The sequence below is a fragment of the Balaenoptera physalus genome, assembly GCF_965194825.1.
Source record: "Balaenoptera physalus genome assembly, chromosome: 20".
Taxonomy (NCBI): Eukaryota; Metazoa; Chordata; class Mammalia; order Artiodactyla; family Balaenopteridae; genus Balaenoptera; species Balaenoptera physalus.
In genome coordinates, this window is record NC_138901.1 from 57411158 (window position 1) to 57436673 (window position 25516).

At 49.4% G+C, this 25516-nt stretch overlaps 1 protein-coding gene and 1 long non-coding RNA gene across 4 annotated transcripts in view; both read left to right on the plus strand.

The window, feature by feature from the left end:
* Window positions 1-25516, plus strand: part of LOC309650306 — a 394390-nt gene that overhangs the window by 38537 nt on the left and 330337 nt on the right. The gene's annotated exons all lie outside the window — the stretch shown is intronic.
* NTN1 (netrin 1) overlaps window positions 13077-25516 on the plus strand; it is a 191102-nt gene continuing 178662 nt past the window's right edge. For 2 of the 3 annotated variants that reach the window (XM_082441390.1, XM_082441392.1), the window contains exons 1-2: window positions 13122-13415; window positions 13872-14953. In XM_082441390.1, coding sequence (XP_082297516.1) covers window positions 13936-14953 — 1018 coding nt within the window. In that variant the 5' untranslated portion in view covers window positions 13122-13415; window positions 13872-13935. The other variant, XM_082441391.1, reaches the window with a different exon arrangement.

A 25516-nucleotide genomic window follows, 5' to 3' on the forward strand; every position in this document is an offset into this window, starting at 1 on the left:
GTGTCACAGGTTAGGGTATGTCGATGATGCCAGGATCATTTGAGTTCTTGAGCAAGGCCAACGTGACCTGCAGTGTGAATCTTCTTCATGTGGGTGGAGAGTCACTGGGGATCAAAGGCTCATGGAGAGAGAACTCTATCCTCTGACCTCAGGTCCAGATATGCTCCTGGACACCAAGAAGTCTCCGCTCCTTCCCCAGGGACGGCCTGTCTGGGCCCCTCGGTGTTCATTTAGTAAACATTTCTTGAGTGTCTACTACGTGCCAAGCTCTGTGCTAGGTGTTGGGCAAACAGTAGTGAGCAAGAAAGATGTTACCCCCAGTCCTGGGGCCTACAGTCTGCCTTTCCCTCCCTCCCCCATCCTCCCCAAGAAGAGAAACTTCTCACAATTTCCCTTCTAGCCTCTCCACCACCACCATCGCCTCAACAAGCTCCCTGGCTGAGACCCAGCAGACCAGTTCCCAGGCCAGGCCTGGCAGAGAGCACAGGGTTCTGTAAATGTGAGCTGCCATCCTGATCGTGATTATGACTGTGGTCGTGACGATGGCTGTGGTTGTGATTATGGCTGTGACTGTGATTATGGTTGTGATTACGACTGTGGTTGCTGTTAAGAGACTCCACTCTTGAGGAATCTACCTTGACCCCAAGCTGAAGTGGATACTTTTTATTGATACTTATTATTCTTGCTTGTTGACTTATTATGAATATTAATTGATAATTAGGAAAGGATTATTGATGTGCATTAACACCAAAGTCCGGTCTTTCTGTAGTGCTAGTTGTCACCATCCTGTACATGAGCTTCTGTTGCCCGGGGCAGTTTGTCATCCTCTCAAGAGGGTAGCATCCCTGTCATAACCATGGTGATGGTAGAGGCACTGGGTTAACTGGCTCCACAGGACTTCATTAAAATTATATTTGTTTAGGGCTTTGGACACTTCAGGGTCATTTGTATATGCTTACATATCTATGGAAGAGATGGAAGGAAGGAAGGGAGGAAAGGGACAAATAATTTTACCATCCACATTTTTCAGAAGAGGAAATCAATGCTCAGAGGGGTGAAATGACTTGCCCACTGTCAGTTCAGGCTGCGATAAACAGAACAACATAGACTGGGTGGCTAGAGCAACAAATGTTCATTTCTCCCAGTTCTGGAGGCTGGGAAGTCCAAGATCAAGGTGCCGGCCAATTTGGTTACTGGTGAGGGCTCTCTTCTTGGTTTGCAGATGGCAGCCTTCTTGCTGTGTCCTCACATGGTGGAGAGACAGGTCATGTTTCTCATGTCTCTTTAAAAATAATTTTGTAATTAAATTTAATTTTAAAAATTTAGATATAATTGACATGTCGTATTATATTAGTTTCATGTCTCTTTTTTTTAAAAATTATTTATTTATTTTTTGGCTGCGTTGGGACTTCGTTGCTGCGCACAGGCTTTCTCGGGGGCTGCTGTTCGGTGCCGTGCACAGGCTTCTCACTGTGGTGGCTTCTCTTGTTGTGGAGCACGGGCTCTAGGCCCGTGGGCTTCAGTAGTTGTGGCACTCGGACTCAGTAGTTGTGGCTCACGGGCTCTAGAGCGCAGGCTCAGTAGTTTTGGCGCACGGGCTTAGTTGCTCCGCGGCATGTGGGATCCTCCCGGACCAGGGATCAAACCCGTGTCCCCTGCATTGGCAGGTGGATTCCTGACCACTGGACCACCAGGGAAGTCCCATGTCTCTTTTATAAGGACACTAATCCTATCATGAGAGCTCCATCTTCATGACCTAATTACCTCCCAAAGGCCCCACCTCCAAATACTATCACATTGGGGATTAGGGCTTCAAATGAATTTGGGGGGAGGGACACAACCATTCAGTCCCTAGCAACCACTGTCACAGAGGTGTGAAGGTCAGGAAGTGTGTATGCCTGGAGCACAGTCCAAGCCTGCACCACCCTACCGCCTACCCAAGCAGCTCCTGGCAGACAGGTCTAGGGACCTGGGATCCCTGGGAGGCCTCATAAGCCAGGTGCTCAGCCAGAGGCAAGGAGGTAGCTCTCTAGGCTAGGTCATGTCCATCCAGCCTTGTGCCTAGTTTCTGGCATCATTCTGGGGGCTAGCATGGTGGTACTCCCTGCCTGATGGTAGCATCGGTGGAGGAGAGGTTGCCTCCTTCCCCGCCACTCCTACTCTCCTTTAATACCTTGTTTTAGTTCAATAATCCATGCACTTACTCAATCTGTTTGGAATCAATGGTCCATGTCTGTTTTCATCCCGCACTGCCTCTTGGTATTAGTCCCCTAAGTTTTCTCCCTGTGTGACGCGTAGACCAGTAATACCTCATTTTACTGACATTTGGGGAAAACAAGGTGTTCCACATAATTGATTTTTTGCAGATAACAGAAGCTTACTCCTTGAAGCATAGAAACTTTTTTTGGTAATCATTTCCCCCTCCAAAATCACGAATTTTTTGGCACTTCCCTGGTGGTCCAGTGATTAAGACTCTGTGCTTCCAATGCAGGGGGCGCCAGTTCCATCCCTGATTGGGGAACTAATATCCCATGTGCGCGGCGCAGCCTAAAGACAAACAAAACAAAATCATGATTTTTTTTCCCACCTAATTTAGCAGAACTGAATATAGCAGGTGTGCCCTAGGTGTGGTTGAAAGGGTGACCGACAATCCATTCCGAGGAGTCATTCAGAAGACGTCTTTTGGGGTATCGGCTCCTGGGCAATTCACTCAGCCTCCCTGCCTCAGTCTCCTTACTGGTAAACAGGGGAGCACCGGATGGATGCTCTCTAAGAGCTGCTCCCACACTTTCCTAACTCCACTGGGCTCTCAGACAGTAATGCCCTTGGTAAGTTGGGTGGTTGCAAGACCTGCCCTGACCCCTGGGTGGTGGCTGGGATGAATTCTACTGTCAGCTGTCACTTCTCAGCGTGTCAGTGTCCCCCAGTCACCCATTCCCCTAGGATCCTGGTCTGTGGCTCTCTGTGACCCTGGAAGAACAGAAGGTGCCTGACCTCATAAACACTTCTAAGTGAAGAACTCTGGCTTCCCTGCAGACTGAAATCCCCGGATATCATGGCAACTCTTCTCTCAAAGGCCCGGGAGACTATTAACTTGCTTCTGGACTGCGTTCTGAATCGTAAAGGGGTGCTGCAACCCTGGCCTCCAGAAAGGGGGGTTTATGCTACCTGAATACAAACGGCAAGCACCTGGCAAGCTTATGTTGGAGGCACTGAACTCAGCCTTGCGGGCGGTAAAGAACAGGGCGATGTGGTCACACAGCCCATGGGAAGAAGGCCCAAAGGAAGACTTCAGGAACGTTTCAAAACCACAGTGTTAGCGCTCCCTCTTTTTGTTCCTTTCATTTAACCCAAGCTCGCCTTTTAAGATTTGCAGGAGACCCGCTGAATCCTGGCATTTCTAGGATTTAGTGGTATATTAGTTCCTATGGCCACTGTACCAAATTCCCATGAACTTTGGTGGCTTAAAACAACAGAAATTTATTCTCTCACAGTTCTGGAGGCCAGAAATTTGAAATCAGTATCACTGGTTAAAATCAAGGGCTGTGCTTTCTCCAGAGGCTCTGGAGAAGAATCAGTTCCTTACTTCTTTCAGCTCCTGGTAGCTGCCAATATTCCTTGGCTTGTGGCCACATCACTCTAATTTCTGCCTCTGTCTTCACATGGCCTTCCCTCGTCTATCGTTTCGGATCTCCCTTTCCCTCCCTCTTATAAGGACACGTGATGGCATTTAGGGCCCACCCAGATAATCCACCATGATCTTCCCATCTCAAGATCCTTACCTTAATCACATCTGCAAAGACCCCTTTTTGCCATATAAGGTAACACTCAAATGTTCCAGGAATTAAGACATAGATATCTTGGGGGGTGGGGAACATTTTTCAGCCTACTGCAGTTGGTCACATCAATTGTCCGTAATTTTGTGCTTTGATTAATTTTAATGAATCTGTAGTGCACTCCTATTCTGTGCCAGGCATTCTGTTAAACACTGGGGATTCAAAGGGAAAAGACACAGTTCCTGTCTCAAGAAGCTCATGGATTCGTCAGGGAAACAATATGATATTAACAGCCACAGGAAAAGCCTCCAAGGCCTTGGAGGTATCCAGAATTCATCACTAAGAGTTCAGATTCCTTATCAAAGTCTACAAGGCTCTGCATACTCTGGCCTGTACTGACCTCTCTGACCTTACCTCCCACCACTCCCCATCTTGCTCACCAAGCCCCCACCAAACTGACCTTCCTCCCGTTCCTTACACAAGTCAAGCTCTGCCTCAGGATCTTTGCACTTGCTGTTTCCTTTCCCTGGAATGCACGGTCCCCCTGTCCCCCCACCATATCCCCAAAGCTCCCTTCATCACTTAACTCTGCTCTACTGGATCCTTCTTAGAGAGTCCCCCACCCCCAAGAACCTTGTCTAAAATCCACCTCCCCTCCTGGCACTCTGTCACCTCCTTTGCTTTATTTGTGTTCCTAGCTCTTATCACCACCTCCACAAGCATTTTGAGATGTGATGACCAGAACTTCCCAGAAGATCCTAAACCTAAATGCATCCTGTTCGTATTGCCAGTTGTCTTACTTTTTTGGCCTTAGTAAGACATTGAGCTAAGTTTCAAGTGGATTAGGATGGTGTTGGGGTGGGGCCTCTTGTAGGAGGAATTTGTAAATGAAAGGAGCCATTTTTCATATGTCACAATGATGTGTGTGTGTGTGGGGGGTGTGTGTGGCATGTGACCGAGTGGCATTTAGTGGACAGGAGTCAGGGATGCTGAATGACTATTCTGCCCCAAATGCCAACAGTACCTCTGCGGAGAAACTGTCTTAAGGAAAGAGTTTGTATTTGAGTCCTAAAATAGTATTTTTCAATTGTACTTGATAACCTTTCACCCTAGAAGAGTATTTCAAATTATTTCTCCCCCAATGCATCACCTTCTGCTAAACCTGTCTGTGTCCCACGAACCATTTGCACAACTTCTAGAGATCCTGCAATTCACCCTCTTCCTCCTGATGTCACTCCAGGCCCACCTCTACATTTGCTGGTTTCAGTGAGGGGACGCCCTCCTTCAGATTTCGTGTAAATGTTCAGTGAGCCAAGCCCCAACTCTGGGCTCAGAAGTCCCCCACGATTTTCCCCACCCAGAGAATCATCCTTTTATTTGTACCCTTTGTTTCCTTCCTCCAAGGCCAGTCTTCCACCCATGACAAAGCTTCCCCGGAAGGTGACCTATTTTCTTTATTGTAATAGTGTTCAGGGTGGGACCTTGTCAAAAGCTTTGTGCAAATGAAAATAAATTACATCTGCTGGTTCCCCTTATCCACAGGCATTTTTCACCCCTTCAAAGAGCTCTGGTAGATTACAGGATTTGGCGGATTTGGGGTTTGTATGGGTTTCTCTGCCCAACTCTGGAATCCTCAGCCAAGAAGCCGGCAATAGGGGAGGGCCTGAGCGAAGATGCAGATAAACAGCACTGACGCAACGGACAAACCCCCCGGGAAACCTACACACTATACCCGCTTGCTCTTACATGCTCTAAAACCCTTTCCAGAACAGTCACATCTCCTGACGTTCCTATCGAGGAACCTGGGATCCCTTGAGCAATCTCCATGAGGCTGATCAGGGGAGCTGGGCTCTCAAAACCTCGAAATGAGAGGAGGCCCCTAAACTCTTCCAGGGTGAGTGATCTGAGGATTAGGAGTAGTAAAACACCAAAAAAATCCTAAACACCCTCAACCATCATACATTGAGCATCTACTCTGCCGGCTTCTTTCTTTTTACAGGTGCATCTTTCTAATCACCCTGTCAAGCCTATGAGGTAAGTGTGATGACCCCCATTTCACCGTGAGAAAACTGATGGGTTTCCTCCTCGATGGCTGAAGCAACTTGCTCAGGGTCACACAGTTAAGTTGTGAATTGGAATCAAGGTTTGTCGAAGTCAAGTTCTTTCTGTTTCCGAAAGTAACACAATCAATCCAGACTCCATTGAACCTTCTGGGGAGGCCAGGTGCCTGCATCAATTTCCTCTGCTGCTACAATTTCCAGTCTATGTTGGAAGTCCTGGGAACCACTTCATTTAACGTGTGTTCTCTTAACTGGACCAGGTGTGCTCAGAAGCACAGTCAAGCCAGGTCACAGCTCATACTTCTGGTAGACCTGGATCCCCCCTCCTGTCTAGAGATGGCTGAGACCCATTTGTATCAGATAACGTCAGCCAAGCCCGTCTTGCCCACAGGTGCTGACTAAGAGCTCCAAACACTGGAAACAGACCATTTCAGTTCAAATCTCTGCTCTTCTCATCAGTGATATGAGCTTCAGCAAATTACTTTCCTGAGTCTCAGTTTCCTCCTCTGTAAAATGGAGCTAATAATATCCCTATCTCATAAGGTTCTTACAGGGATTATGAGTTCATGACTGACAAAGTGCTCAGAAGAGGGCTTGGCACACAGCAAGCATTATATAAATGTTTGACTTCAAAAGTAAAACCCTCAGTCATGCCCAAGGTGAAGGTCCCTCAGGTCATCTCATTTCTCCAAAGCCCTGACTCTCTTCCTGTCCTCCTTCCTTGCAAACCATTAGCCTGTGCCATCTGGTGCCCACCCCCCCCATTATGGGATGTTCCCTCCCCTGCATCCTCACCCTGTTCACTGGTTGTCCCCAATCCCCCTGCCGCCTTCATGCTTACCCCCAAGCCTGGCCCTCCCCTGAGGCCCCACTCACGCTGTTCAGTGGGGCTGTTCTTCACCCACAACGCACACACCCAGTGCCCAGGCAGGGGGAGCTGTTTTCCTCTTCAATCCCCATGATTCTTTCCATCTTCATGAAAACGACAGCAACCCCTGCTCCTTTAAGGCCAGAACCACACAGTTGTCCCACCATCCACATCTCATCCATGCCATCTCCTCCCCATCGAGGTCACTCTTCTCTTTCTTTGAAGAGGTTGATGCCGAAAGCTCGGCCTCTGTGCATCGGTGCCGAATCGAATCTCAGAGACAGAGTTCTGGGTGAAGTAGAAAAGAATAGCTTTATTGCTTTGCCAGGCAAAGGGGGACATAGCGGGTTCGTGCCCTTCAAAAACTGTGTGTCCCAACCGGGGGAATATGGTGAGGAGTTTTACAGCAGTGGTTCAAGGGCGGGGTTGCTGATAAGCATCAGGCTCTGTGCAGGGCCTGTATTCCTTTAATCCGGCCTCAGGTGATCTGATCTCTGAAGAATGCTTCATCAAGTGTTAGCATCTTCCATTTGTTGGGGGTTTAGTTCTGCAAAAGAGCGAAGATATTGTTATGTGTATCCCTTGAGGCGAACCCAGGAACCTGTCCCAAGGCTGCACTATTTTTTCTTGACTGCTATCCCCCTTGTCTCTGCATCCCCTCCCTTCCCTGATTAGCAACTGTTTGAACCTACCCTTTGGAACTCAGAGGTCACGGAGGTGGACAGAAAGGCTCTTGTGCCCAGGAGCCCCACAGGGTGCTGCTCGGTTTCAAGATCAGCATCTGGGTCAGCAAGCCCAGATGTTGGTCCTGAGGATCTTTTATCCCCGGTGGGCAGGCCATCTGGTCAACCTCCCCATCTTCAGACACCTCCCCCTCTGCTTCCCAGCAGAAACCCCCCTCTTGCCCTTGGCGGGGCTTGTCATCACCCACAGCTCAGCTTTGTACCACCTCTGGAATCCTTGGTGCAGGCATCCAGTTTGGGACCATGGTCTCCTCAGTTATTCCCATCTCATCACTTCTATCTTTCTGACCCTCTAGACCAGCTCTAACAGAACTTTCTGTGATGATGGAAATGATCTTTTTTTTTTAATTAAAAATTTCTTTTTTGTCCACACAGCACATGGGATCTTAGTTCCCTGACCAGGGATTGAACCTGTGCCCCCTGCATTGGAAGCACGGAGTCTTAACCTCTGGACCACCAGGGACGTCCCAATGGAAAAGTTCTTTACTGGCGCTGTCCAAGTCAGGGGCAATGGAGGAACTTAGCTTTACATTTTATTGAATTTTAACTCATTCAAGCTGAAATGGAACATGTGACATGTGGTTATTGGCTACTGTCTTGAACAGCATGGGCTCTGGACCCTGGCCTGTTTCTTCTCCTATCAGTGGCCTGTCTTCACCACCTTATCTCTTGAGCTTTGTCTGCATGGTCCATCACATCAGCCACATTGTCCCTCTGTCCCACCTCCTGGAAAAAACCTTCAACTCTGGATTAATCCAACGGTTCTGCTTTCCCCAGGTCTACACAGGGGCTGCTGAGCACTGCTGGGGCATGACTTTGCTGGGTGGCATTCTTTCTCATAGATGGTCCAGCTGCAATAGGTCTTTGAATTCTGCCCAGCAAGCACTATCCCCTTCTCCATAATGACCCAATCAAGACTTCCTGCCTTTCCAAATCTGCTCCCTCACTCTCAGCAGGTGGCATTACTTCCTATTCTTTTGTAACAAGAGATGCTTTCGGACCACCTGACCACCTGTTTTACAAGGCTAGTTTTATCTGTCTTCAACCTCCTTCTCCTTCCTATCAACATTTAGGCATGTTCAAATAGCCTTATCTTATAAACAACAATAAAAAAATCCCAACCTTCCCTCAATCCCATGTCACCTTCCAATCACCCTATCTCTTTCCTGCCACTGGTTTTCACACTTCTGGCAAGTTGTCTACCCTTGCTATCTCCACTTTCTCACCTCCCATTCACTCTATAACCTGGGGCGGTCTGGCTTCTGTCCCCACCACTCCTCTGCCACTACCAGGCAAGGTCACCAAGGACTTCCTTGTAGTTCAATCCAAAGTACTCTTTCAGATCTTATCTTGACCTTGAAGGCATGCGACACGGCTCACCGCCCCTCCTTCCTTGAAACTTGCCCGTTGGTGTCTAGTACACCTGAGTCTCCTAGTTTTCTCCCTCCTACTCTGGCTACTTCTAAGTTTTCATGAAACGGCCACATTCTCGTCTCCCTAAGGTGACCCTCGGGCTTCCCAGGTAAGGCTTGGTGCCAAGAACGGTGGCTCCCCCTCCTGATGGCATTCCTGGCCCAAACACCTGGGAGTGTGTTTTCTCACCCAAGAGCCTCACTGTGGTGTTTTGAAACACCAGTTTGTACTGTGAATCCCGCCACTCAGAGCCTGACACGCCTTTTTGGGTGTGTATTTATAACCCCCACTTTGAGAAGCTCTCACCACACTTGGACATCTGTTTTTTTGCATTTGTCCCCTCAAAGGGCAGTATGCTATAGGGACACTGACAAATTAGAAGGCGTCAGGAGAGGCTGCAGAGTGGTTGGCAAAGTGTCCTGCGAGAACTCATTAAAAGAACTGGGGGTGGGGTGGGGGGTGTGTGTGGAACTTCCCTGGTGGCGCAGTGGTTAAGAATCCGCCTGCCAACACAGGAGACACGGGTTCGAGCCCTGGTCTGGAATGATCCTACATGCCGCAGAGCAACTAAGCCCGTGCGCCGCAGCTACTGAGCCTGTGCTCTAGAGCCCGTGAGCCACAACTACTGAAGTCCGCGCCCCTAGAGCCCATCCTCTGCAACAAGAGAAGCCACCGCAATGAGAAGCCCGCGCACCGCAACAAAGAGTAGCCCCTGCTCTCCGCAACTAGAGAAAGCCTGCATGCAGCAACGAAGACACAACGCAGCCAAAAATAAAATAAAAACAAAAAAACAAAAAAACAAAAAACTGGGGGACTTCCCTGGCAGTCCGGTGGTTAAGACTCCACGCTTCCACTGCAGTGGGCATGGGTTCGATCCCTGGTTGGGGAACTAAGATCCCTCATGTCGCACAGTGTGGCCAAAAAAAAAAAAAAAAGAACTGGGAACATTTTGCCTAGAAGAAAGAAAACTGAGGGATGATATTTCCAACATTTGAAGAGGTGAAGAGGTAGAGCCTTGGTCAAGGCGGCTGTGTGGAATTGGAATGGAACCAACTGTACAAGTGGCAGGGAGGAGGGTTTTCCCAGAATGTTGTGGACCTCCACGATGCAAGGTGACAGTCCTACCCACCAGGATCCACTGCGGAAGATAAGCTTAGACCTAAGTGATCACAATAAAAGTGGAAATTGCCCCATCGCCCATACACACATGCTTCCTGAAGACCACTGGCCTAAGCTCAGCTGGCGAGGTGCACCCCAGGGAGGATAATTTCGAACTTGCTGCCACACAAGGTCCATCAAAAGCTCTGGCACAGAAACAACATAGCAGGAAGAAGGCTTCAGAATGCTGGGCAATCCAGTCTTGAAGATACTCCAAAATAGACCAAGTTGGGTGGGCAGTGAGTGGGGTACCCCAATGTACCTCTTTCAGACCCATTCTTGTCAGGATGTCTTCCTGACTTGTGTTTTGTTGTGATGCCATTGGCTTACATTATGGCCCATCACAGAAACCCTCCGAGAGGTTTAGGGTTGGTGAGGATGTTTGCTTGTTACCTCACACTGTGTTCTCTTTATGAGGCCCCTCAGGAGAAATTCCTGTCTGATTTTAGTACCAAGAGTAGTAATTCTCTTGAGTAATAGGTCTGTTTTTATCTCATGGACACTTGGAATTGTGTAACTGACATAGTCTCCTTTTCACTTTGGCTGTGGGAAAGCTCAGGGACAAATTTGTGGCCCACTCCCAGAAGATGAATAGGGCATCCCAGGGAGTGTTTTACCTTTATTCCCATCTCTACTTTGCCTTCCCTCTTGGTTTTTCTTCTCTTAGCTCTCCTTATTTTACTGTACACAATCAAGAACAGGCAAGCAAAAATAAACAAAAATCACCTGTAATCTCACTATCCAGAGATACCCACGATTAACAATGTTGTCTTTTTATGCATATTTAAAAAAAATAAAAATGAGAGTATACTGTGCCTAGTGTTTTTTGGGGGGCATAGTGTTTTGTAATTTCCTTTTTTCATTTTATAATATGTCACGAACGTCTTTCCATGTGATTAAGTGTTCTTTAAATAACTTGAAATTTCTATGAAGATCTAGCAATTTAATACTACCGATGAACATTTCTACATCCCCTTACTGTGTGCCTGGCTTTATGTACATTCACATATACATTTATACGACAGTACACCCACGTAGATGATCTAAGTACAATATTTATGTACACATATTATAAGCTATAATATTCATATGTGTTAACTCATTTGATGCTCAGAACTCTGTGAGATAGAGATTGTTGTCCCCCTTTTACAAATGGGGAAACCAAGGCACAGAAAGATGCAAAACTTGCCAAGGTCACACTCCGGCTCCAAAGCCTGTGCTCCTTAACTGCTGTGTTGCCTTTCAGTATGCCATTGGGATTTCACAGTCCACAGGGTTAAACATTATAAAAAAAGAGAAAGGTTTATCTCCTTCCACCTCACTTTCTAATTTATGTTATTTTGCCTTGTTTTAAGTACCTTGTAAGTCACCTGAAATCCCCCTCTGCCACAAGGCAAGGCATAAATAAACAGTGTAGAGGGTGGTACATGGCACAAGAAGGCAAAGTTAAAATGTTACCCCAGGGGAGGGGATGAATCCAGGCTGTCCTGCAGTGGAGTGGATTTCTTTCCTTGGGCTGCCGTGAACTCCCATCCCTGGAAGTTCACCGCAGCCCAAGGGTGCAGTGAACTTGGGTGGCTGTCTCTCAGGGAGGCTGGGGAAGGCCGTGGTCCAAAGAGACTGAGCTGGGCCAGACTAGCCCTGAGGCCCCTTCTTAGATTCCCCCAGTTTATAAAAATACCAGTAAGACAAAATGAGGCACTCAATGGAGTGAATGCAGCAAGTCAGCTGTTGGGCCAGAACCAGGATCCTGGGCTTTCAAGCCAGGTCTATTACTAGCTCACTCATCTAAAAGTAACAACCGCAATTCAGTTCCAAACTCTCAGCCCGGTGTATTTCCCCAAAGTGCTTTGGCTGCTGCCGCAAGATGGTCAAAGGATGCTATTACTGTCCTCCCCCCTTTTGTTAAGGTGGCAGAGAAGGAGGCAAGGAGAAGCTGGGTGGCCCCGAGGATGCCCCATGAGACTCGAATTGGGTGGGATTATCCATTTGACAAATGTGAGGAGAGGAAGGAGCCAAGTTTCTATGCCTGGATTTGATGTTTACTAGCTGGCAGATCTTAGGCAAGTTTCTTCACCTCCTGAGACCTCAGTTTCCTCATCTGCAAAATGAAGCTTAATACCTACTCTGCAAAGCTCTTGTGGGCTCCCACAAGATAGTATGGGCCACAGCACCCTTAAACACTGAGCCAGTAAGTACCTACAGGGCTGCCTCTGGATCTGGGGAGGGCTAGGCTGCCCCCAGCCTGAGCCTGACAGAGCCGTCTGGGAGGGGCGTTGGCCAGTGCCCAGGTGCTGTCCCGCTTTTTTCCCTCTTCAGCCTCCAGCCCACCACAGCTCCCCGGGCAGGAAAAGGGCCGCTTTCCCGACAGATAGGCCCACCGCACGGTGACAACTGTGGGGGGGGGGGGACGGGGGAGCAGCTCTTTCTCTCCGGACCCCAGGGGCTTCGGGCGGGAGGGGTGAGCCAGCGGAGGCTCCATCTTCCTCGGCTGTTCCTTACGATCCCGGGCTGTCTGCCCACGGGGCACGGCCCTCTGCGCTGTGCCACCGGGGCCATCAGGCCGGGTTAGAGGAAGGCCCGACCCCGGCGCAGCAAAGAAAACAAACACAGATGTGTTTGCCTGGGACCAAGAGGGAGTAAATCGCCCCCTCCCCCCGGCCTGCGCGCTCCCCCGGGCGTGGGGCCGGCGGAAACCTGCGGGGCTCTCCGCGCAGCGCGGGGCCGGGGCGACGCGGACAGACCGCGGCCGGCCCCTCCTCCCTCCGCGGGGTGCGCGCCGGGCCCAGCCCCCTCTCCGGGGTTTCCCCGGGCGCTCTCCTTGCTTTCCCTTTGTCTCTGCTTCTCCTTCTCGGGCGCCCCGGTTCCCACCCGCTCGTGTCCTCGCTCTCTCCGGGTCCCGGGCCGCTTCCCTTTAACTTTCTTCTTTCCCGGGGTTAAAACTTTGCGAGCGAGCGGGCGGCTGCTCGCCGACGTTATTGGCCGGCGCCCCGCCCGGCGGCCCCGCCCCCCGCCCCCGCGCTCCCCTCCGCCCCCCACTCCCTGCGCGAGTGGCGGCGGCGGCGGCGGCGGAGCCTTCGGGGGCGTGCGTGCGTGTGTGAGTGCGCGCCAGCCAGCGGGAGTGTGTGTGCGCCCCGGGCGCGGGCTGGGCGGCACTCGCACCGCGGCGGGAGCGCCGGGAGCCGGGCGGCCGCGTCGTCACTCGGGCGGGAGAGGCGGCGGCGGCGGCCGGGCCGGGGCTGGGGCAGCGGCGGCCGCGCCGGGCATGGAGCTGGCAAGCCCGCGCTGAGGCAGGGCGCCCCTGCTAGCAGCCAGCGAGAGGCTCTCCGCCGTCCGGCGCGCGGGCTCCCCGGCCGGGGCCGGGCAAACTTTTCTTTCTCTTTTGCCCTCTCCTGAGGTAAAGTCCCGAACGCGGACACGCCGGCGGGGGTGCGATCTGGGACAGCTGAGCGGGACCCCGGGCTGCGGGAGGAGGTGGCGCGGGCCGTGCGGGCTCGAGGGGCCCACGAGCTGCCCTGCGTCCGAGTTTGGGGTGCTGGCGGGCCGGCCGCGGACGGGCGGACGGGCGCGGGCCGGACCCTCGGGCGGCGTGGAGGCGGCGGCGGGGAAGCCGAGCGATGGCCCGCGGCCCCGGCTCGCCGCCGGCCGGGAAGGAGAGGCGCGGGTGGTGCGGGCTTGGGGCCCCCGGATTCGCCTGCCCCCCCGGGACGCGGGGGAGTGAGGCGGGAGTTCGTTCGGCCGCGGGCTTGGTGCGGGGGAAGCCGGGCGTTCGCCCGCGCCCCAGCTCGCCGCCCCGCCGGGGGGTGGAGGGCGCGGGGCGGCCTGGCTGAGCGCGGCTCCCCTCTCTCCGCAGGCGCCTTCTGCGGCGGGCGGACCGACTCCTCGGCGCGGCGGGGCCGGGGCAGGCTGGACGCAGCATGATGCGCGCAGTGTGGGAGGCGCTGGCGGCGCTGGCGGCGGTGGCGTGCCTGGTGGGCGCGGTGCGCGGCGGGCCCGGGCTCAGCATGTTCGCCGGCCAGGCGGCGCAGCCCGACCCCTGCTCGGACGAGAACGGCCACCCGCGCCGCTGCATCCCGGACTTTGTCAACGCGGCCTTCGGCAAGGACGTGCGTGTGTCCAGCACCTGCGGCCGGCCCGCCGGGCGCTACTGCGTGGTGAGCGAGCGCGGCGAGGAGCGGCTGCGCTCCTGCCACCTCTGCAACGCGTCGGACCCCAAGAAGGCGCACCCGCCCGCCTTCCTCACCGATCTGAACAACCCGCACAACCTGACGTGCTGGCAGTCCGAGAACTACCTGCAGTTCCCGCACAACGTCACGCTCACGCTGTCGCTCGGCAAGAAGTTCGAGGTGACCTATGTGAGCCTGCAGTTCTGCTCGCCACGGCCCGAGTCCATGGCCATCTACAAGTCCATGGACTACGGGCGCACGTGGGTGCCCTTCCAGTTCTACTCCACTCAGTGCCGCAAGATGTACAACCGGCCGCACCGTGCGCCCATCACCAAGCAGAACGAGCAGGAGGCCGTATGCACCGACTCGCACACCGACATGCGCCCGCTCTCGGGCGGCCTCATCGCCTTCAGCACGCTGGACGGGCGGCCCTCGGCGCACGACTTCGACAACTCGCCCGTGCTGCAAGACTGGGTCACGGCCACCGACATCCGCGTGGCCTTCAGCCGCCTGCACACGTTCGGCGACGAGAACGAGGACGACTCAGAGCTGGCGCGCGACTCGTACTTCTACGCCGTGTCCGACCTGCAGGTGGGCGGCCGCTGCAAGTGCAATGGCCACGCGGCCCGCTGCGTGCGCGACCGCGACGACAGCTTGGTGTGCGACTGCAGGCACAACACGGCCGGCCCGGAGTGCGACCGCTGCAAGCCCTTCCACTACGACCGGCCCTGGCAGCGCGCCACAGCCCGCGAGGCCAACGAGTGCGTGGGTGAGTGGGGCGCCGCGGGGACGCGGGCGGCGGGCGGGGACCCGGGCGGCTGCTCCCGGGCCTCGCGACCGAAGGTTCCCGAGGATCGCCCGCTTCGTGGATGTGGTGGGGATGGTGGGAGGCGCGTTCCTGGAAATCGGGCACCGCGGAGCGCAGAGAGCTGGTCCGCTCGCGCTCGTGGCGCTGGCCGTGGACGCTCGGGTTTGCGTTCAAGGCGCTGTGCGAAGCCAAGATGGGGGGAGAGGGCTTTGCCGAAAATTTGCCGACCGGTTCCCCTAAGCCCAGATCCAAAGGCACACACTCCTTGCCTTCCCCTCAGTTTGGCGGGACCCTGGCGTCCACCTCCGCCCCCACCCCCTCCCCTAGGGCTGCAGCTGCGCGCGCTGTTGGGGACCCCGGCCCGGTTCCCGGGAAGTTCCAGCTCCACGACCACAAATCCCTTGGGAGATGGCAAAGGGATTTGCAGTTTGGGGCCAATTCGGTACACGACGACTATCACTCCTGCGTCCTCCATTTGTCTTTTATGGTTTGAAAATAGATATATTTTTTTCCTTTGGACACCGTGTTTGTGTTAGCAAAAGAATGATGTGATTTAAATTAATTACTATCTACAGATTGCAAAAGAGAGTTCACTAATTATGTTAAACTAATTCAATCCCGCTCCAAAAAAGTATACCAGATTTTTTTGTTGTTGTTAGCGTCAGGGTTCGGTGAAATTAAACAGTTCCGAATTAACTAAGGGCCCAGATTCTCGATTTCATGGGGTTTCAGTTCCTGAAAGAGAAATCTGACAAAACCGGCACTGGTGGATACTGTTGGGTCGGAAATGAGGCTTTAGAAAAAAAAAAAAAAGAGAAAAGGATCCGTTCTGTTTCTGAATCATACAACTTTGCTGCTGTAGAAACTCTGCGGCATCAGTTTCTCCCCAGGAGGACAAAAAAAAAAAAAAAAAAAAAAGAGGGGAAAGGTAGTAAGACCATACTTTGCATTTCCAGTATGAGATGTAAATGCCCAAATCTCATGTTTTATTTTAATGAAAATCATCAACGTCAATCGTCAATATAGTTGGTCAGTACGCCCTTGGGTGTTCATCTTTCGTGGAATATAGACGTTTCCTCCCCCCCCCCCTCCCCCCAGCCCCACACAGCCCGTGTGAGTCTCTTCAGTTGCTTCGGCCTCTGAGGCACATTACAAAGTTTGCTGGTCCCCACAAACACACGTTTTGAGGTCTGGTTCTGATTAATTGTGTCATGTTGTTGAATAGTTTGTGCCTCATGACTGTGGATGTAGACTTTTGGAATGGAAAACATGTTTTGGAGAAGCCCAGTCGGCACTGAGGCCCAGGCAGGCGTCCTGGTCTGAAGAGGGCTGTTCTCCTGTTGCGTGGCGGGGCCTCCATCTTTGCACTCCAAGTGTACGCTTTTGCAGACCTAATTGTCCTTCCCCCTCCTTTAAGGGACGGAACTGGTTGCCTGTTGGAAGAGACTTTTCAGGATTCGGTGGCGAGATAGTGGTTACACCCCGGCTTAGTCGTCTTTGAGAATTAAAACTCCTTTGATCTGCTCCATTCCTTCAGAACTGTTGGTTTTTCCCATTTCTTCTCTTTCTTCTCCCCTTTCCTCTTTTCTTTTCCTCCTTTTGTGCGTAAAAACCTTTTATTGACATTTAAAAGGCCTCCCAGGGTTTTGCTATCAGTTTTAGTATGTATGTGCATATGAAAGATAACTTCTCATTGTCACCAGCAGGGTCTGATTGGAAAAAACACAAGTGAATACATTGAGGCAGATAAACTGGCTATGAAGGTAGCATTTTACTGGCTTGAAGATTCCTCTTAGCAGGGGTGGTATTGTTCAGATACCACCCACCCCCATCTCTCCCTGTCAGTTTATGTAACCCGCAATTGTTATAACAATGGCCATGTACTTGAAATAATTTCTATAGTCGAGGATTTTGTCTTTTGACCAAAGCACTAACTCTGTGCACAAATTGGATTGACCGGGTTTTTTTTTTTTTTTAAACCAAATTGAGCAATCAACATATTAACTAACGTAATTAGTAAGCCTTTTTGTTCAAAAAGTTTAATTAGGCCTAATAAGTACATAATCTACATGACAAATAATCGGCTAGCAATATTTTCTGGTTTTTACTGAAGTTATTTTAATTCTCAGTAGTTAAAGTATCTTTAAATCTTGCCAATTATTCAGTCATCTCATAAAAGCCAAGCCAATTCAACGATGTTAAAGTTATTTATAGTTTCCTTTTGAATAGATGTTCTGATACCTTGTAGATATAGCCTCGGGAATGTCAGGTTGAAGTTCCCATAAAGTCTTAATTGAAGTCTTAGTGATTTTTCCATCATTCCACAAAAGAGAAAGCCAGCAAAGACAATTTAGAAGTGATTTACAATTAAAGGTCGAGCTTTTTATGAAAAGGCCCTGAAGTGGAGATATGTGAATGAATTAGTATTTGACAGGTGTTCTGAGACACTACAGGGCACTGTGCTAGGAAAAAGCATTAATGAATCCTTCAAACACTAACTTTTGTACTCTCAGCGGCTCAGATTTTTTCCCCGACATAATCCCATCTTGTGAATTTCACACTGTTGACATATTAAGTCAAGCTACCCAGATTATTTACAACGAAGGCAAAGTAAAGTATATTTTTAATTCTCAAAATGAGTTTTGATTAAAAATGAAGCATTATCACTGTCTTTGCCTTTCTAAAATAATGAGACATGACATAATAAAGTGGCATCGTTCCCTAGGTTAACCCTCTCATCCCCCCTCCCCCCCAGTCCTAAAACTTGGAAAAAAATCGATATTATTATTTGACTAAATGGTTCTACACAGGGCTGAGGTGCTTTCGGTTTACTAAGAAATGCATATATCCTATCGGTTTTCTTTGGTCCAGCTTTCTTTTTGGGGTTGTTTCAAGGTTAAGTTCTCTATGGAATAAACATGAACTTTTGTAAGGTCCAATTTTATTTTAAATGCAATTTTGGACTTCTTCCGGAGAAGAAAAAAACCCAAAACAATATGAAAGAGAAGACTATGTATAACGTTACGGCCTCGACAGCTCTCCGTGGAATAACTAAATACTTTCTTCCGCCCATGTGTATCAGCAGTGTTCACATGCTCTTATACACATGTGCATTTATATTCATTGTGTAAAGAAGCATCCATGCATGGTGGTGGGGGGGGTGTACATTCAAGAGAAAATGCATGAACAGTTTTAAACCACCTGGGTTGCTAGGCCCTTTTACCCCTCTTCCTTTTTTTTAAAAAGAGCATCTGAAGACCATATTGTGTTTCATAAATTATTGACATCAGTTTTAATCAGTGTCCCCCTGACGTCGGAGCTGTGTTAGTATTTAGTGCCTGACGAAGCATGCTGTTTAATCTTACTGTGGGGATGTCAGCATGAACCCCTGCCTGGTGTGTGACAGGGTGAGCTTATGAAAACTCGTTTTGCGACTCACTCTAGGGCTTGGCGTTGCCCAGCTGAAACCCAAAACCCACACAAAAGACGTCTCTGCAAGATGAGCACCGTGCTGGGCTGGCCTCCTATGGTCGTGGGTACCTGCAACATAATGCCCGTAATTGTTTAAACATGGCTTTGGGAGGGGGGTTCCTCAGGCTGTAAATGGCTCTGGTGCTTGGGCCTACCATCATCTTCCCCGGCAGGAGAGGGAGGTTATATGGGAGGCGTTGCCATGAGAAATCTAATGCCCCGATAAAGACTCTTGCAAAATCAGAAGGCTAAAATGATTTGCTGCTCAGTCTGGTACATAGGGATAGATAAGTGAATGCTATTATAGTCCTAGTAATTATTGTAATTATTGTCATCATAATTACATAATGTAATCATAATGTAAATTATGATTAACCCTTGAGGGCTTATTTTTTGCCAAACACTCGGATTAATGTAGTCATTTAATCACTGTGACTATGCTAATAATAGGCCCTATTATTGTCCTTATTTTACAGAGGAGGAAACCATAACCGAGAGATATTAAATGGTTTACCCAAAGCCATATAGCTAGTAGGTGGTGGAGCTAGGACTCCAGTCTGATGCTTTATGCTTGGTTTTATTGCATCCTCTGTGCTGCCTCCCCATAGAACGGATGGATGGATAAATGAACAGCAGTTACATGTACAGGTCGACCTCAGAGATATTGCGGGTTCAGTTCCAGACCATGGCAATAAGGCAAGTCACACGAATTTCTCGGTTTCCCGGTGCCTATAAAAGTTGTTCACACCATACTGTAGTCTATCAAGTGTGCAATAGCATTATGTCTAAAAAAATGTACATACCTTAATTAAAAAATACTTCATTGCTAACAAATGCTAACCATCGTCTGAACCTTCTGAGAGTCATAGTAGTAACATCAAAGATCACCGATGACAGATCACCATAGCACATATAATAATAATGAAAAAGTTTGAAATATTGCAAAGAATTACCAAAATGTGACACAGAGGTATGAAGTGAGCAAATGCTGTTGCAAAAACAGCGCCACTAGACCTGCTCGAGGCTGGGTTGCCTCACACCTTCAAGTTGTAAGAAACGCAATATCTGCGAAGTTCAATAAAGCAAAGTGCAGTAAAGTGAGGTCTGCCGGTAGAGGAGAATTCGAGGAGAATAGTCAGAACAGCCTGTTATCTAGCAAGCTTGTTACCTCTTGCTAGAATTAGAGGTGTGTTGTATTGCGTGACGTTATGTCATATGATGTCATATATCATACTCAGATTTATTACGTTCATACATACTTAAATATGAAACTGTATATAAGAAGTCATCCTTGATTGTAGCCATCAGGCCTAGTGGGAGCTGGGAGGTTTTAGGAACGTAAGTGAAGAGGGTTTAAGCACCTTTGTGTGGGTTCTCAGCGTGCACAGGTGTTGCTGATGGCCAAGTCTTTCTTTCTTTTCTTTTCTTTTCTTTTTTTTTACTTTTTGGCCACGCCGAGCAGCATGTGGGATCTTAGTTCCGGACCAGGGATCGAACCTGCATTGGAAGCGCGGAGTCTAAACCACTGGACCTCCAGGGGAGTCCTGGCCAAGTCTTTCTTGATTTCAGGGCCCATGATCCCTCTCAAAGGTGGTGGAACAGAGGTCGTAATCAGAAAATCCTTTCTAAGAAGCCCTTCTCCTTTGTCCCTAGTGTTCAGTATCCCGTTGTTTCTCTGGAACACACTGAAAAAAGCATAGGAAGTGGCTAGGGAGTGTCGTTGTTAAAGAGGGGGGTTTAGTGGCATATTCTGGTTGCCGGCGTGGTGCTGGTAGGTGCCGGGCATGTGTGTCAGCGGCACAGGACTGTCATTTTTCGCTGTTGGCCCCGTGGCAGCTGGAGTGAGTGTCTCTGCTGGGGTCCTCATTAGCACCTGGTGGGCCCGGAGGTTGCTCCCCGCTCTGCCCAGAGAAGCCAGACAGAGCCGTGTCAAGGTGCACCTTCTGGGGTGCGTCTTTGCCTTTCCAAGGCTTTGCCAAGGTCTCCTTTGGCCCTGCCCAGGCTTCTCCCTGACTTCCTTCTCCTGTAGAAAAATGAGATCCTCGGAAAAGTATTTGAGACTTTATGTCCAGAGTAAATATTGGAAAGGCAGTGGGTTGAAATTCAGATGTTCCCTGGAAGGAATCCCCTCATTTTCTGCTCGCAGCTGGTATCGATATTTCCTTCTTGAGATGAGTTGTGCTTTTCATTAAGTAAATTTTTTGTCTTGGGATTAAACCAACATTGTATTCTTAATAGACTTTTATGTTTACACTTCAAAAGTCCACTGGGTTGTTATTCGTGTTATCTTGATGGCTTCCACAGCGTCTGCTATGCACACTGGCCTCACCAAAATAAATGGCTCTCTAGGGAACTGGATTATAAACCGGTCTTATCTGTCGGTGCTCTAGTACGGGTATTTTGTGAGCCAGTATTTTTTTTTTTTCTTCCTTTCAGAAGTGATAATCATACCTTGGGTTTCTGCAGTGCCTTTCATTAGAGGAAGACTGGAGGTCTCGGAGAGGTTTTGAAATGCTCAGGTTTTAAGCCTAATACTTGCAGAGTGGCCTACAGCATTTTGCCTGTCATCTGGAAAGACACACATCAGCCCTTGTGGTCTCCGAAGCCTCGGAAGACGTGGCATTGGTTTGGGTGGCCCGGGAGTTAGAATGCCTGTCCGGGGGGTGTTGGGTTGCATCCTGAAGGCAGACCACAAACCCCTACTAAGTGCCAGGCATTGTACTAGGTGCTTTACATGTGCTTTATGTCAGTGAATCAGATTTCCACGAAGGAGGCCTTTCGAAACCAGATGTCGCTGCCACCAAAGGGCAGTTTTTACACAAACAAAACTGAATGTAGACAGGGTACATCTTGGCTCGTTCAGTGACGCTGTTGTATACACAGAGAGCAGGGGGTATCAGTGGCACTCGTTTCGAGGGCTGATCACATAAAAGCATGTCCTGTTGTAACCAGCTCCGAGGGATGGTTCCGAACGGTGCCTGAAATCATTGAGCTGCCTGCGACAGTCCTCGGACACAGGGCTATTTGCCTCCACGCTGTCTGCTGTCTTGAGGTTCGATGTGTACAGCACGTGGAGAGTTCAGGATCGCATTTCTGTAGTCTTATTCCAAAAATGTAGCTCTATTATAAACTTGGAATTAGATTTTCATTTGCCTTTGGAACGTTATATAATTTATGGGAATTCCTCCTAAGTCAGAAGGCAGAGACCCATTCCATTTGTCAGTTCCTTGCCTGTAGAGATAATACTTCCTTCCCATCCCCAGCTCCTTGGAGGCCTTGGCTGGGTGTGTGTTCAGCCCTGACTATATTATTTTGTGCCAGTTCTGCTCTCTGACCGAGAGAAGGGACTGTGTGTGCAATGGATGTTTCTATCTGCTGCATCCACTGGCACTAAGAGAACAAGGGAAGATGTCCTCAAGGGGACAGGTGTACCAGTGGTTCAGAAGTAGTGCCAAGGAATGGAGAAGTGTACTCTGCCTTTGCCTCTGGTGTGGTCATTCCTGGAGATCCTGAGTCTTCTGCCATCAGGGTCATTGTATTAGCTAGAGGTAAGGCTATAATCACGTTGCAGTGCATTTGTGCATATAAAGACGATCCAGAAGAAAGATTTCCTTGTGGGTATGGCGGGCTTCTAGGTTATTTGAAGGGGTGAGTGGTTTTTCAGAGGTCAAAGTAAATTTGTTGGGTGAGAACCTTGAAAGGTAGAAAGTAATACTGAGAGGAACAGAAAGTTCACTATATCAACTGATAATCAATGAATCCTCCCAACTCAGCCTAGAAGGAGGCTCTAGAAGTCTGTCTCTGTGGAGGATTCAGGACTAGCCTATGAAAGATGTGCGAGGTATCAGCCTTCTGTGCAGGTGGTCCAGTTTTAGTTGAGGGCCCATTCATGCCCCTGCCTGGCTGGTGCTGTGGCTAGATTTTCTAGATTTTCCCCGGTCCTTTACTGCCTCCAGATAAGAGAGATTTTTGGTTGTCATGTCCAATTTTTCACACATTCCAGAGGCTCCACACCAAAGTTAGACAATCTGTAGGACCACAGGCACCTTTAAAGGGGCTGGGTTTGAATAAATGAGTCTTAGGTAACAAGGAAATAAGGTAGATTCTCTTTTAGTTTCCTGAGCACCAATATGTTGCATTACGTTCCATATTTGATGGAACATCCCAAAGGGATGGACACTTCCCGCCGCCTGATTACGGTTGTTGGGGCTTCTGATTTCATCTGTTCCTGCTTAGAGTGGCTGTGGTGAGTACTTGGCAAACGTATCACCCCTTCCCAATTCTGAAACCAGGGCAGACATCACTAATCAATCACTGCACTCTTTTCTCCTAAGTCCAGAAATGGTCTTAGGGTATTAGACTCCTTTTCAATGTAATACCCTAGGCAGCCGTTACTCCTTAGAGTTAGCCTAGGAGATAAAATCTAAGACCAAGGGTCCCGGGAGACCTTCCCTGGCTCCCCCAGTCTGCAGACAGAGAAGTACACTGTAAGTGGACGTTTCTGGAGCAATCAGTGGTCAGGTGACTCTGTTGCGTCTGGGGATGGAAAGCAGTGGGAAGTGATGCCCTCCCCGCAGGTGGGATGCAGTCTCATTGGGCCTGAGGCTCTTCCCACCTGAGAAGTCGGGCCCTGGACCCCACACCAGGTCTGCGCGGCATCAGGAGACAGAACTCTACACAGGCAAGGGCTCTGCTTACATTTGGGCTGACACAGAAAGTGCCGAACAATAACAGCGCCAGTCCCAGCATGAAAAAGGAAACACATTGTGTTTACAGATACAGAGCTTGGCCTCCGAAACAAGAAAGTACCTTTGGGTCGGGCGCCCCGGGGCAGGGCTGTTGGACAGCGGCCCCCCTGCTCTGAGTCCTGCGGCCAACGCGTTTCCTCTCCCCGCAGCCAGACCTCAAGAGGTGGGCAGGTCGATCGAAGCCAACTCTTTCTTCCCAGACCCAGCCCTGTCTCACTCCACAGCTCAGACCTGGGGAGAATTCACTGTGAGAAAGTGCTCGACCTGCCCAGCTGCCACGAGGAAGGAAATTGCTTCTCACTCCAATCCACAGAAACCCATCGGGCTTAAACCAGGATTGGGGGCAGATCTGCCATCATTGCTACCCAGACATGCCAGGGGAGAATGGGACTGGGCATCCTCTGTATTTCTCACCCCAGTTTGTTGTTGGAACCGAGGTGAGGGAGCTGTTTCTTGTTTTATTTTATTTGTTTTTTGTATTTTGGCCATGCCGTGCAGCACGCGGGATGGTTCCCCAACCAGGGATCGAACCTGGGCCTCCGCAGTGAAAGTGCCAAATCCTAACCACTAGGCCACCAGGGAATTCCCTGTTTCTTGTTTTAAATCGAAGGTGTCTGCAGAAGAATGTGACCCACGTTGAAGTGAAAAGCAAGTTCTGATTTTCCTGCTGCATAGAAATGGTTCAGTTCTAAAATCAAGATCAGAGAGCACAGCATTCTACTTAATAATATATGAAATACCAAGATGTGTGTATTAGGCGTTATGGTTGAGAGAACCCACCTCCAGCTTCAGACTGCTTGGGTTGAAGTCCTGGCTCCACCCCCGCAGTGTGACCTTGGGCGTGTTATTGAAGTTCTCTGTGCTTTCAATGCCTTCTGTGTCCTGGGGGGGCTCCACTGAAGACCACGCTGGTATATGGGGTACAGTGCCGAGTGAGAGGGGCCCTTGCATTGTGCTAGGGAGGGGGCTCAGAAGAGGGGCATAAGAAGGAGACCCCCGAGGCAGGGTACTCCTTCTAGACTAGGGGCTTTCTTTTTTCTTTTTACTTTTTAAAAAAAATTTTTAATTGAAGCATAGTTGCTATACAATGTTATATAAGTTACAGGTGTACGTATAGTGAGTCACAATTTTTAAAGGTTATATTCCATTTGTAGTTATTATAAAATATTGGCTATATTCCCCATGTCGTACAAGATATCCTTGTAGCTTATTTTATAACTAATAATTTGTACCTCTTAATCCCTCACCTCTAAATTGCCCCTCCCCTTCCCTCTCCCTACTGGTAACCACTAGTTTGTTCTCTGTATCTGTGAGTCTGCTTTGTTTTGTTTCGTTATATTCACTAGTTGGTTGTATTTTTTTAGATTGCACGTATAAGGGATGTCATACAGTATTTGTCTTTCTCTGTCTGGCTAATTTCACTTAGCATGATGCCCTCCAAGTCCATCCATGTTGCTGCAAATGGCAAAATTTCATTCTTTTCTATGGCTGAGTAATATTCCATTGTATGTGTACATATATTTATTCATTCATCTGGTGATGGACACTTAGTTTGCTTCCATACCTTGGCAATTGTAAATAATGCTGCTATGAACATTGGGGTGCATGTATCTTTTCGAATTAGTGTTTTTGGTTTTTTTTGGATATATACCCGGGAGTGGCATTCCTGGGTTATAGGGTAGTTCTATTTTTAGTTTTTTGAGAAACCTCCATACTGTTTTCTGCAGTGACTGCACCAATTTACATTCCCACCAACAGTGTACAAGGGTTCCCTTTTCTCCACATCCTCGCCAACACTTGTTATTTGTGTTCTTTTTGATGGTAGCCATTCTGACAGGTGTGAGGTGACAGCTCATTGTGGTTTTTGATTTGCATTTCCCTGATGATTAGCGCTGTTGAGCATCTTTTCATGTACCTGTTGGCCATCTGCATTTCCTCTTTGGAAAAATTAGACTTGGGGCTTTTTATCAGCACACATTTCTGTAGCCCTCACTACTGCCATGCTCTGTTCTAAACATTCTGCAAATATTATCTTGTTTAGTCCTCATAACAGCCTTATGAGGTGGGTTCTGAGTATAATTAAGTCAGTTTCTTCACTGAAGTATAACATCATGTACAGAAAAGCACACGAACGCTTAGTGCACAGCTCAAAACTTTTCATGATGTAGACACACCTGCATAACCAGCACCCCAGATGCTGCCCTGAGTGCCCCTCCAGTCACCACGCCCCTTACCCACCATGCCTTGAATTGCCTGTTTTTGAACTTCATGTAAATGGAATCATATTCTGGCTGCTTCGGCTCAG